Source organism: Lichenostomus cassidix, chromosome 12 (assembly GCF_008360975.1).
Source record: "Lichenostomus cassidix isolate B80296 chromosome 12, HeHo_3.0, whole genome shotgun sequence".
In the NCBI taxonomy this organism is placed as follows: domain Eukaryota; kingdom Metazoa; phylum Chordata; class Aves; order Passeriformes; family Meliphagidae; genus Lichenostomus; species Lichenostomus cassidix.
The window spans coordinates 6,933,556-6,946,348 of record NC_139493.1 but is presented as its reverse complement, the minus strand read 5'-3'; the positions used below and the strand labels follow the sequence as shown (position 1 = coordinate 6,946,348).

The following is a 12,793-nucleotide window of genomic DNA, read 5'->3' as shown; positions in this document are numbered from 1 at the left end:
GCAAAATCTTTCATCGTTTAATTGAAAAGTTCCTGCAGCGGGCGGGAGAGTAGTTGAGGCAGAGCACTGCCCCTATAGGCAACTTCTTTGCCACCCCATCTGTTACCCCAAATGCTACATCTTAGAAACAACACTGCTGTGAAAGATTAAAATATATTTTCTACCACTCAGATGACACCAAATCTTTTCTAGATGCCAAAATAGCTGCTTTGAAAAGAGTTGAAGAAATATCAATTAAGAGCTCAAAGACATAGAGAAGGATTTGCTCATCCTTATTGGGCCAACTCCAAAACAGATTGAGAAAAGAATTAAAATAATGAGGGGAAAATGATAGATATAGGGAGTAGCTACAGTGCTGGGATCACTAGAAGTGCACATTTCAAAATGAAGACAGAGAACAATGCAGATGGGATGGCCCTCTGGAAGGCTATTTTTTGGGAGGGGTATATTTGCCTTCACCACTTTTAATGGTATTTTTGTCTGCTTTTTGGTTGGTGGTATTATGCTTGATTCTGGAAGTTCTTTATGTTGCCTGTTTGTTACATCCTTGGACCATCTCTTGTCTTTCTTCACGTAAGTCTTTGGTGATCAGGCATGGTAAAAATATGGAAATGCCGTGATTGCTCTGCTTTTGGCTACAGGCGTAGAAGTGCAGTTGAAATTAATATATTCACCTAGTACAAACAAAGGACTCATTTCTCCCTATGGGGTGAAATCTTGGCTGCACTGACAGTGATGGGAAGGCTGGCACTGATTTCACTGGAGTCAAGAGTCTGAGGCAAAGGAAGCAGAGGCTGAACCCAGTGATCCAGAGAATCCCACATTGCTCCTCTGAACTGGGGTTTGGGACGTGCTGGTCCTCGGGAGGACAGAAGGGATGGGGGCAAACACCCAAAATTGTTGCCATGGTGCAATGAGGGGAAGTGTGAGCAGAGCTCAGAGGTTCAAAGATGAGCCCCAGACCTCATGAGAGCACAGGCAGCAGATCCAGAGCCCAGGAGGACCAGGAGGTCTTCCTTCACACAGCAGAGGTAGGAAATAAAACACCTGCTGCTGAATAGGGCTCCAATGGAGCAGCAAGTGCTGCTCCCCACAGCCCCAGGAAAAACCCTAAGGTTTGATGAAAGGCAGTATTCAGACAGCTCCCCAACATCTTCAGGCAGATCCTGGCTCCAATGAAGGTTTGCCTGGCCCAACCAGCTGACACCCAGCCAGCCTGACAAACGCAGCTGACAGCGATGACACACAGGGTGTCTGTCCCCAGTGCAGATAGGTGCAGCTCAGCATGGCCTCACAGATGGTCTCCAATGACATGAGGAAACCTGGAGGGGACAATGGAGGAAGGGTGCAGAGCACAAGAAGCTCCACTGACTGTTCAATGAGCTGAATTGCTCTGATAAGGAGATACATCCCAGGCACCAGCAGGGAGTGCCAGGGCAGCTTTGGAGATGGGAAAAGCAAGGCTTGGTCAGGGCTGGTGACACATAGGCCAGTTTTCTAAGGGCAAATGCAATGTTTGAGAAAACCAGAGATTTTGAGGGAAACTTTTCACATTTCAGTAGCTGAATATTCCCATTTTATCACAGGAAATCCAAGAGAATTTAATCTCGGTGGCCTGCTTCATGGACCTCTTAACCCGACTCCTTCACATCATCTTGGTAGGCTGGCTACTCTGAAGTCCTTCCCCCAGTACATGCTGTGCTGTATAATGCAAATTCCACGAAAGCTGACACATGATGGGCAATACAGCTCCAGCAGAGAGATGGCTGTGTGAGCTGGATGCTGGCAGTGGGTGGGGAAGTCCTGGGAAGAGCTGGAGGGCAGTTTCAGAAACAACACACTTGTCCAACTGAAAAGAACGAAGACCCACACATGTGTGGGCTCCATATTGAGTTGGAACAGCTGAATAGTCTTCCCAAAAGTCCAGGAAATACTCTGACTGTGACTGTATTATCAATTTGCAGATGATGGGCAAGACCCCTCTGCAAGCACTGCAGAAAGTGTTCTTCCCCTTCCCCAGCAAGGAGCTCTCTGCCAGTAAACAGCACTTCTGCCATGGCTGGGATGAGTCAGCCAGGCTGTTTGTTTTCCTAGGGATGCCTGGCTCAGCCCCTGTCTGGGCTCACAACAGTGCTGTTTAACCTGGTTCCACAGAAAGGAAGTGATGCTGAGTTATCCTCTGTGCCAGGGCAAGTCTTCCCTGGCACCTCCACGTCCACGTTTGAAAACAACAAGAGGTGTAACGAGGCAAAACTCTGTGGGACCTTGCATGGAATGTCCTGTAGGGAGAATAAGAATTGCCCAGTGGCAACAGCGGACAGAGTAGGCTTACCATGGGCTCACAGCCCCTCCAGCCACCTCAGCACAGTGCTATCACCAACATCCCAAAGACACTGCAAGAACAGTGGGGGCTCTTTGCAGTTAAAATCAGAATTTGAGGTCAGTCTGTTTTTACACCACGATCAGGACAAAACCTTGGTTAAGTAAGTAAAGAAGCACGTGAAACCAAGCGTAGGTGAACACAGGCCATTATTCTGTTCCTTACAACACTGCAATGGGTGATTTGAAAGAAGATGGTTAATTGGTGATGCTCCACTCCGAAGAGGATGAGTCTTGGTGCTGAGGGGAGCTCCACTGCTCTGGTAGCTTCTAGCAAGGGCCTAAACATCTCCATAACAAGCAGAAGTGCGGCTGGTGGGTTTCTTGAAGAAAAACATTGTTAATCATTTTCAGTGATGGCCTCACATCTCTCCATGAGTTTAATTCAACGGCCACAGCTCTCTCACCAGGCCCAAGACTGCACAGAGACAAACCAGCAGCAAGCCAACCTCTCAGACATGCATGGATGGGGATGATCTTCCTAGGGTCAGCCATGCGTGGGGAGCAGAAGCTGCATGCCAAAGTCACTGCCTGCCAGAGCAAGGACCTTGATGGAACCAGTGAGGAACCTGCTGCAGGTCTGACAATGCTCCCACCAAGCCTACTTGTACCACTTGGGTATCTGCAGGTAAAGTGCAGCCTTCCCCCACCCCGTCCTTACCTCAGGGTATGTCCACAACCGTTCCTCCTAGCCCTGCCTCTCCTCAGGAAGGTGACAACTCACTACTGCTAGTGGCATTTACTGGATCTCAGCCCTTCAGAGGAGTGCAAGGAGAAGGGCAGTGAGAGGAGCACCATGGTGGAGGGGGATGTGGAGGGCAGGATTTGAGACTGACAGCTTCCTTGCCAACTGCTCAGTTGTGTTCCCAGGCAGCTGCTTTTAGCAGCTCCAGGGACTGCACAGCTGGCAAAGGCTCTTGGAATGGTGTGGTCTTTCAGCTGAAGGAGCCCACCATGACACCCCAGTGTGCAACCCTGTGCAACAATAGGAGAGCAGCAGGTTGTCAACTGTACCAAGTTGCTCAGGATATGGCTTGTTTCAGGATGCTCTAGAAAGGATTCAATCTGTCATTCTCTCAAAAACTAAGAGCCTCTTCATCCTCCTCACTGAAACTGCTAAAAACTAATTGCTCAAGTTGCATTATTATAGGTTATTTGTTATTTAAGCCCTTATAGTACATAAGAGCCTCCAAGCACTGCACCCCAGCCAAAGGCTACAAGCTGTCCTGGAGTTCTTCAGTGCCACTGTCCTACACTGGGCAAAGAGCTGCACCTGCTGCTCATGGGAGTAGTCAGGATGGGCATGCAACTATGTGAGCATGGACAGACTGCAGCAGCTCTGCAGTTATCCACACAGTCCCACCTGTTACCTGCCTGGGACCCCTGCCCATAAAGAGACACAAAGCTGGGCTACAGTTATTCCTGGTGGGACTCCACTGACATGGAAGGTGGTACTAGACAGTCATCTTTTCCCTGTTCTTTCATCCAGAAGACTCTGGAAGGCAGTGCAGGAGGCTGCAAAACACTGCTCTCTATTTCACATCCCCACACTGGAGTTTTTCTTTGCAGGAAGAAACATTTTAAGCATTGCAAACAGAAATGATAAAGACAGTGCGACTGGAGAAGAACAGCAGTCAGTTCACTGCAGGCAGCCTCTCAAAAGAAAACACCTCTGGGCCAAATTCAAACCTGGTGTAAACAGAAGTCAATCTTCCAGCAACAGGGGGATTAGCCCCCACTCGCACTAGCTTTGACTTTGCTGCTTGATGTTTATATCACTAGAGACCAAAGAATATACTTGCCAGACAAGAATAGGAATCATTAAGTCTGTGGTCCAAAGTGAGGCGCTGAACCATCTCAAAGAGTGAAGCGTGGTCAAAGTTACAGGGATTGGAAGAGATAAATTCATCCATGCCATGCTTTTGAGCTCTATCTGCATCTGTTCATTTATACATATAGAGAAAGACACCATTTAGAGAGATATAAGACATTTTAGTTGACAAATACAACAGAAAAAAAATATACAGTATGAAGCATGAAAGCGAAGTATCTCCTCTTCCCTCCATTGCCATTAAGTTTTCTCTTTGCAGGCTATACAGTACACTTCACCTCCCATTGTCAACTTGCATCATGGACTATATTATTGCATTCAGGCAAAAGATTTTAGAATTAACATCTTGTCAACTGCTCATTATAGTGCATTTATTCTGTACTTAAAACCAGAACACAAACGCAAGAATTCACTCTGCATCTTACAATAGGCTACGAGTTAACAGAATTTTGGCTCACATAAGTAAATTAGCTCCTATTTAGATAGTTGTGGTTAATTGTAATAGATTCTGCCATTCTAATGAAGTTACAGCTTTTTTCCTCTACATTTACTAGGTTTTCTAGGTATCACACCAGTTACGTTGTTCTTTCTCCAAATGCCAATGTTTGTCTTCCCCACGGCAATTTTTTTTCCTAACAGCAACTTTAAATGCTACCTCACTGAAATAAAAAGATGCTCTTTTAAGCATTGCTAGGAAGTTAAATTGATATGTAGTTTGTTGTCACAGAGGCAGTAACCCGACAGTGCGCCGGAGCTGCCAGTCATCCCGACGGAGAGACTGAATTTCCTCTGCCTGGATTACGAGCTGCCATTTTTGGGTGAATTAACAGCCTCAACGTATTCACACTTCTCTGCTTTGGGTGACGTTTATGGGCACTAACTCCTAGGGGCTAATTAATTAATCTCAACATGGTTAACTAAAAATACACCGAATTCAGCAGTTGAAATGAAGCCGCCAAGCCAGCCTGGGTGCGGCCAGCCGGGACCCCGCTGGGAGCAGGTTTTGTTCTAGCAGCGGCTGGGGAATTAAAGGACACCTTTCACTCGGTTTTGTCTGTGCTCAGCTTCCTACTATATGGGTTCTTGCCAAATCCTCGACAAAGAAAATAGGATTTAAATCCTTCCCCTGTTTATAGCCTCTTAGGGGAACTGGGTGGCCTTGAAACAATGTGGCTGAAAGGACACAAAAATGCAGTTTTCCGCAGTAGGAGTATATGGTAACTGTATTTGTTTTAAAACAAAATCCCTCTTTAGCAGAAAAAAACCAAAAATCCTTAATTAAAAAGAAAAAAAGCTTTAAATGAGAGTGAGAATGTTCTTTTATATATGTTTTTCTATTCAATATTTAGCTGTGAAGGATGGCATGTCTTTCCAAATACCTCATTTGTGTCAGTGCTCTCACATAGTACTGATCACTGGTAGCAATCTTTACATTTTCTGTATAGTCTGTCGTTATCTATATACAAACTGTATAAATAACATCACCCACTGGAAAGAAATCAGACAAATTAAAACATGTAACATTTCAATTAGCTGCTAGCAATACTTAATTCAGCTGTAGCTGGCAATTTTCCTCACTACAACCCCGCTGAATAAACACTAACGTTTTTCCTACAGCAGGTTAATTCTTGAGGGTCTGCTCCCTTATTTCATGTCATGTGCTGAGTCTTGCTGCCCCCCTACACCTACCTCCCTCCCAGGTCCCAAATTCCCCCTGTGCCTCTGCTGGCAGCTCTGTGCATTCAGCACTGGGACAGAAGAAGCTGCTGATGGTGCTGAGTGAGGTGGCAGCACAAGGGTGGCTCAGGTCACAGGGACAACCTCCCTGGGGAGCGCGTCACCTCCATGGCACCTCTCCAGCATCCCTGGCCATGGGATGTGAAGCCCACCCAGCCCTGGGGCCTGCAGCACGGGCTGGCTCCTGTCTGTTTTGACAGCTTTTTGCCCCATTGTCTCTGTCCCTTTGGGCCAAGATGGATTTGATTGCATTTGCTCCCAGAGAGTTCGGCTGTGCTGTTTTCGATTCCATCCCCAGTGCCCGCAAAATGTTTTAACAGCTATTATCAGACTATTTTTAATGGCTTGCTGCTCTGCCCGGCTCCTCAGAGTTGACTGCAAGCTGACAAATTGGCTGGAGGCCTTCATTTGCCAGCTTTGCTCAGAGATTTTATTACTTTTCAATTAGGAGCCCTGATACACTGTCAATCCTCCCGCTCAGCCAACGAGGCTCTGAGAGCCGAGTAAATCAGCTGGAAATTTGAAGAGTCCTCTAGCCCTTTAGCTGGTGAACTTTTTTGAGCATATGTGCTAGAAAGCATGTTTGAAATGAGTATTTTTTATTCCAGACTCATAAGCTTTTCCCCATATTAGGTTCTCTGAGCAAGGTGGGCACAGAGCAGACCTTCTGCTGGTGGGAAGTGACTGAAGTGCCTCTGGCTTCCACAGAGCTGTGGGTCTGGCTGGGCTTTTTACAATCTCCCTGCCCAAGGCAGGGGCACAGACAGTTCCCTGCCAAGCGTGAGAACAGACACAGTGATTAAATGTCCTTCACAACTGTCCATAATCAGGGGCAATTTTACTTTCATTAAACACTTTGAAGCCACATCTTACTGAGCATCCTGTTGGGTGCCTGCTGGAAAGCCCATTTTCCCCAAATCTCTCCACCTTGGAAGAACCACATGAAGAGAGAGAGACATCAGATGTGGCACTGTGCGAGCGCAAGTGACCGGAAAAGCATGATCCACATGACTTCTGCTCAGTCAGTGGTTTAAAATGTGGATTTGTGCCACGGGAAGGAGGATGAGCAGCTGCAGCTCTCCCTGCACAGCGCAGCGCTGCAGCTCTTGCATGGCCAAACCATTTTGCACCAGCAGAGATGCAGGGCCAGGTGGGTGCACATCACCCTCACCCACTCAGGGATACAGCTGCTGTGATGTGAACTGGAGATGTCTGTGGAGAATGGTAATACAAATGTGTATTTCTTTTAAATGGAATAGCAGCTCTGGGCCAGATGCTGTTCTGGGCCAAAATTCTCAAAAATAATAAGGAGCAGGTTAATGAAGTCCATCCTATACTAAACTCACTTTCCCTTAATTATTCTAAAGAAACACAGCATGCACTTCACAATTTATTTTTGCATTTTGATTTTCCCAACAGATTCACTTTTAAAAATGAAATTCATTAATCAAATTATAACAAAACCACTAAACTCTATAGGCAACACAAAAAGAACAGATCTAAATATATTATTACTCTGCTTCAGACAAGTATCTCCAATTTAAAATAATGCAAACATCTGCATATGAAATAAGTTTTACATATAATCCACCTCCTTTCAAAATGGCCTATACAGTTTGAATGTGATTTTTCAACAAAGTACAAAATGAGAATGGCTAATATTCACACCCAAACTGTACAGCCAATTTGTAAGTACTTTAAATTAATTGTTTCAGTCAAATACAGCTGCTTTTTTGACCCTGCTCTGTTATTCTAGCTAAAAAGGAAGGAGAAACCAAAGAAAGAAAGTTATATGATGCTCCAGTAATTTGCAATCCCTTCCCAAGGTGCTGTGCCAAGCTTGCTGGTGTTTCTTTGTTCAGAGCCCCAGCCGAAATGCTGCTGCAGGCCCACAAAAGTTATCTTACATATTTAGACAAGCTGCACACAACTGCAGCTGAAAGGTGTTCGATGGTGGTCTCAGGAGGGAGGCTGCCAGCGGAGGGACATGGCCAGCACAGGCTCCACAAACCTTTCTTCTGCAAAACTGCAGACTCTGGCCTTTTATATCACACTTGGTCCCCTACATTACTGCCTTTTTTTAAATACTGCCAGGTTTATTTTGTTCATTTTTATCCAGTTTGCATTTTGTGCTGACTCCATTAACTGGACCTCTGTCACACACACCCTCACTACGTGTGTTTGAAATCAGAGTCTTAAAAATCTGTCAGTGTCAGGAATACAAAGATTTCAACAATAACAAGAATAATGAAAACCAAAGGACTGTCCCACTGTTTGGTTCTCTGAGGGTTGTGTTTCTCTTTATCTAACTATTATTTAAAAAGGAAGAGACAAACCAGTCAAATCTCTCATTCTTTTTTTTTTTTCTTAAATGTATTTCCCTGCTCTCTGCATTTGTTTTGCTCAAGCAATAATTTTGGCAGATTTTGCTCTGAGAGCTGTGAAGTTAATAGTGGGGGACAAGCTCCATAAAAGAATTCTTGTTATAAAAGGCTTTAGGTAGCCATTTTATTGTAAGAATTTCTTACTCCAGATTTATTTCTTTTCATTAATGAAGGACTTTGTTTTAGTACCAAAGGCAACTGAAAATCCAGTAAATTTTAAAACACATTTGCCTATTAAAAAACAATAAAAATCCACCAAACAAACAAAAAACCAAACAACTGTAAATTAAAAGGTGACTTTGTATCTTACTCATCTGGAAAATGTGTGCTTGTCATATCTGCTTGACATTACAAGAATGAAGATGTGGTTTGGACAGTAACAAACAATGACACTAGTCAACCTCATCAGGAGACATGAAATAAAGGAATGACAATGATTGATGGCAGCTATTCATTTACAGATATTTCTAGAAAAGTCTTTGCTGGCCTGGCCGGGCAAAGCAGAAGTTTTCCAGCTTGGCCAGCAATGCACTGTGGTGGGAGGCTCACCGAGTGTCCACTGCAACCACTGCCTGCCCTGAGGGGCAGTGGGTCACCTCCTGCTCATGGACACATTTGGGCTGTGCCTCCTTAAAGAAACGCCCAGGGAAGTGCCCAAAAACCTCCTTTTGTTTGCTCATGTGGAGCGAGAGGCTCCACAGGCAAATACTGGTGTTCTGGAGGGGAAAACACTAAACCCTGTACCTGGAGTCTTAAATAAATGCCAGGTGGATTGTGAGTGAGCTGCTGGCAGTGCTAGCTGGTGACTTACCATGTCCCCTCCTCACTGTGCACTGGGGCACTGCCACCTCTGAGAAGTGATGTGTGTGTGCTCAGGGCTCTGCAAACCTCCTCCCCAAACCTCCTTCCCAAACCTGCTTCCTAAACCTCCTTCTTCCCAAACCTCCTTCCCAAACCTGCTTCCTAAACCTCCTTCCCAAACCTCCACCCTGTGCAGAGCTGTGGCTGCTGCAGGAGCCTCAACTCGCCTCTCAGCTGCAAAGCCAAGAGCTCTTTCTTTTCTATTGCATGTTGGAAGACAGTTTTACATTTAATTGGCTGCTTATTCCCGTGGCTGATGGCTTTTCCCCTGCTGCAAACAAATTCTTTTCCACTTCAGTTAGAATTTTAATAAATTATTATGAATGTTCCTGTAAATCACTAGATATACCAGGCACTGAATTGCAATCTCAGTTATCTAAAGATTGGTAGTTAGATGAATAAGAATTTGTAGTATACACTTACATAATTCCTTGTGTGGCAAGTTAAAAACACAGTTTTAGAACAGCTATTTATAATATAAAACATTGTTTCACGGCATTTTTATAACTATTTAAAAATATTTTGAATTGGATGGCTGCAGAAACCTGTGAATTTGTATTTCATAAGTTAGAGTCCCAGGCTTCTTAAAGCATGTAGAAGAGATTTACAGGCTAGTTTTAAATTCATGCAAGTTATGTGAGACTGATTTAACATTTTAATTCTGCATTCCTGCAATGAAGCATCTGCAAGTTGACAATACAGAAGACACAGCAGCGCTCTCATCTCTAACTATCTAAAAAAAGTAAAGCAATTAAAGCACAAAACTAATAATCTAATAGGATAGCGATGCATTGTAGTGCAAATACATGTAATGTTGCCAAACCCAGGTTCATTCATTCATTCATTCACTCTTTCTTTCTTTCTTTCAAAGTGGCAAAAATATGTATTTCATTCAAATTAAACTTTTGTAGTTTTTTTCTTTTTCTTTTTTTTTTTTTTTTGGCTGTAAAATCTGATAAGAATTCTCTTTGAAAATCCAAACATTTAGAAAACAAAATAAAGAAAGAAAAAAGAAAGTGTCTGCTGAGAAGGAATTCTGCCTGCTACCCAGGGGGATATTTGTACACACACGCACATACTCACACATAGGAAAAAAAGAAGAAAAAAGAAATAAAAGTAGGAGGAAGGAAAAAAGGAGTCTTGTTTGATGGCCAAGAGGGATGACACCGCCTGTTCCTTCTCATAATTGCATTCAGATACTCCGGATACATATTTGCCAGCTCTCATGACCCACTGATGCTATTCCCTCCTAAGGAAAGCAGGCACTCATCAGATATCACAGAAGATTTTAACACCAATAAAGGATTTGTACTGGGTGTGCTCAGGACTGAACAAACTAACGAGAATCTCTCTTGCAGCACAAGTCTGGGCTTTTATCTTTTGCAAAGTAGGTATTCCAGTGGGAAAAAGTAAAATAGCAAATCCCCTGGCTTATCCTTTGACTAGTATTGCCTTGATTGGTGACTGAGACCCAAGCTAAAATATTAATTTATGATAATTTTGGGGAACAGCAGCACCCCTCCATGACAAATGCATTTAAGTCAGAGCAGGCTAGCATCTCCAAACGCAGGGTGACCCAGAGAGCTGCCGCTTGCTGCTGAAATCATACCGAGTTAACGGGAGAGGGAACTATCAAACCTCAGTGACTCAGGGCTCTTTTCACAGGGCATGTGTGGAGGGGTTTCTGGGGGTCTCCTCTGGAGCCCTGCACCTTGTCTGGGTCTCTTGGGGTCTCCTGCCCTACCTTTCTATGCTTTGAGGTGTCCACGGTTAGCCCCGCACTCTGGTGCGCTGCACCAAGCTAATCATCGGCACGGAGAGAAAGGATATTGTCAGAGTGCAAAATGATCTGTTTTCAGGCAGGAAGCAGTCAACTAGATGTAAATTCCATGAAACAAAAGAAGGTATTATTTACAGTTTTATTGTGATGTTAATTAATATTTACATCTTGGAATGAAAAATAGAAATGTTAATGATTGGCTTTACTAAGAGGATCACTTGATGCCAATGTGAAAGCCAGGGAGAGAAGGCAATTATGCAAACATCACATGCATCCCAATTTCAGTATGGAAACTTACATTTCAAATCTCAATTCAGGAAAATAACATGGAAAGTTTGTACTACAAAATCTAAACATGAGAAAGATTTAAGAGAAAAAAAAAGCACATTGCATATGTCAGATAATCTAGTCTGATTATCTGAGCTGTGCTAGCTACAGGGAAGCACTTACCCTTGAGTCCAGCTAGAAGTTAGCAGGGTAAGAAGGAACAAACCAGAATAACATAAAGACTAGCAACAAGGCTCAGGAAAGCAGACAGGAGCCCTAACCTAGCAGCTAAATATTTGGGTTCAAGCAAAAAATGAAAAAGAAACTTAAAGAAAATCAAACCAACCAAAAAGAAAACCACTTACAGCTGAAAATTTCTCAAGCAGCTCAATAAACCTCGCTACTTATTATGGGGGAACAAATCATCACAAATTCTCAAAACAACCAACTTATTGTATATGGTGTGATTAACAGTTATTAAATATAAACAGACATTAAAAAATTAAATATAACCACAAATGATACGTAAAACAAGTACAGACCAATCTTTCATGTTAAAAAAAGGGCTTCAAGAAAAAAAAAGAACGTTGAGCACGTTTGGGAATTTTCTTTGATGCATCACTAACACAGAACGAACAAAGATTGGTGCTTTCAGACAAGTGACCACTTTTATGAAGCTTAAATATTGCCAAAAGGTGTAATATGTATTGGCAGCATTATTGACTATAATACTGTGAATGATTTCAACAGTAAACAAGAACAGTTTTGGGTTTTTTCTTTTATAATGCGAACACTGGAGAAAAGCACAGCTTTGCGTGAATGGAGTTTTTCTTTGAAATAGTAGCAAAACAAAAAAAGCAAAAACTTTTCACTCTAACAGGTATTGTTCACCCACATAAAAGGCATTGTAGAGTCATACAAAAATTAATGAATAGCAGGATCTATTTTTTTCAGTACTTAAATTGCAAATAAAATAAACTCCACCCTGGTTCAGAGCTGTCTGTTTACTTCTAAGTCAAGTGCTGCCTTCGAACTGTGGATGAGAATTTGAGCGCTGCTCAAACTTTATATTTACTAAGTCAAAAGAGGTGGGGAACCAAATGGAATTCACCATCTCTCCCAAGTTTCCCAAACAGCAAGATATGTGCTTCCCAAGTTTGTGTGTGACAGACAGCTCCGTGCCAGGCGTGGAGGGCTGGATTTTCTGTGCGTGTGCATGCATGCGCATGAGCCGTCTTAGACTGCTACGACATGGAAGCTGTAACAACAGTTACTCGTCAAATGGCTTAACATTTACTTCTTTGCACATCCTCATTCACCATAGCCTCTAATAAGCACAAAAAAAAATAAATGATAGGTATAAACGTATAAGAATAAAATGTCTCGCAAAAGTCCTTACCTTTCTGCAGGCAAAAAAAAAACCAAACCAAACCAACCCCAATACCCCAAACCAAAACACCCAAGCCAAAAAAACCCAATAACAAACCAAGACCCTTTTAAAAATGCAATACTTGATATGTTTGGATTTCAAGACTGAAGGAGCTGAGATATGTA

At 43.2% G+C, this 12,793-nt stretch overlaps 1 protein-coding gene across 17 annotated transcripts in view; it reads right to left on the bottom strand.

The window, feature by feature from the left end:
- CADPS (calcium dependent secretion activator) overlaps positions 1 to 12,793 on the bottom strand; it is a 205,285-nt gene that overhangs the window by 81,370 nt on the left and 111,122 nt on the right. For all 17 annotated transcript variants that reach the window (XM_085072396.1, XM_085072395.1, XM_085072398.1 and 14 more), the window contains exon 12: positions 4,182 to 4,318. In XM_085072396.1, coding sequence (XP_084928522.1) covers positions 4,182 to 4,318 — 137 coding nt within the window. The remainder of the gene's footprint in view (positions 1 to 4,181; positions 4,319 to 12,793) is intronic.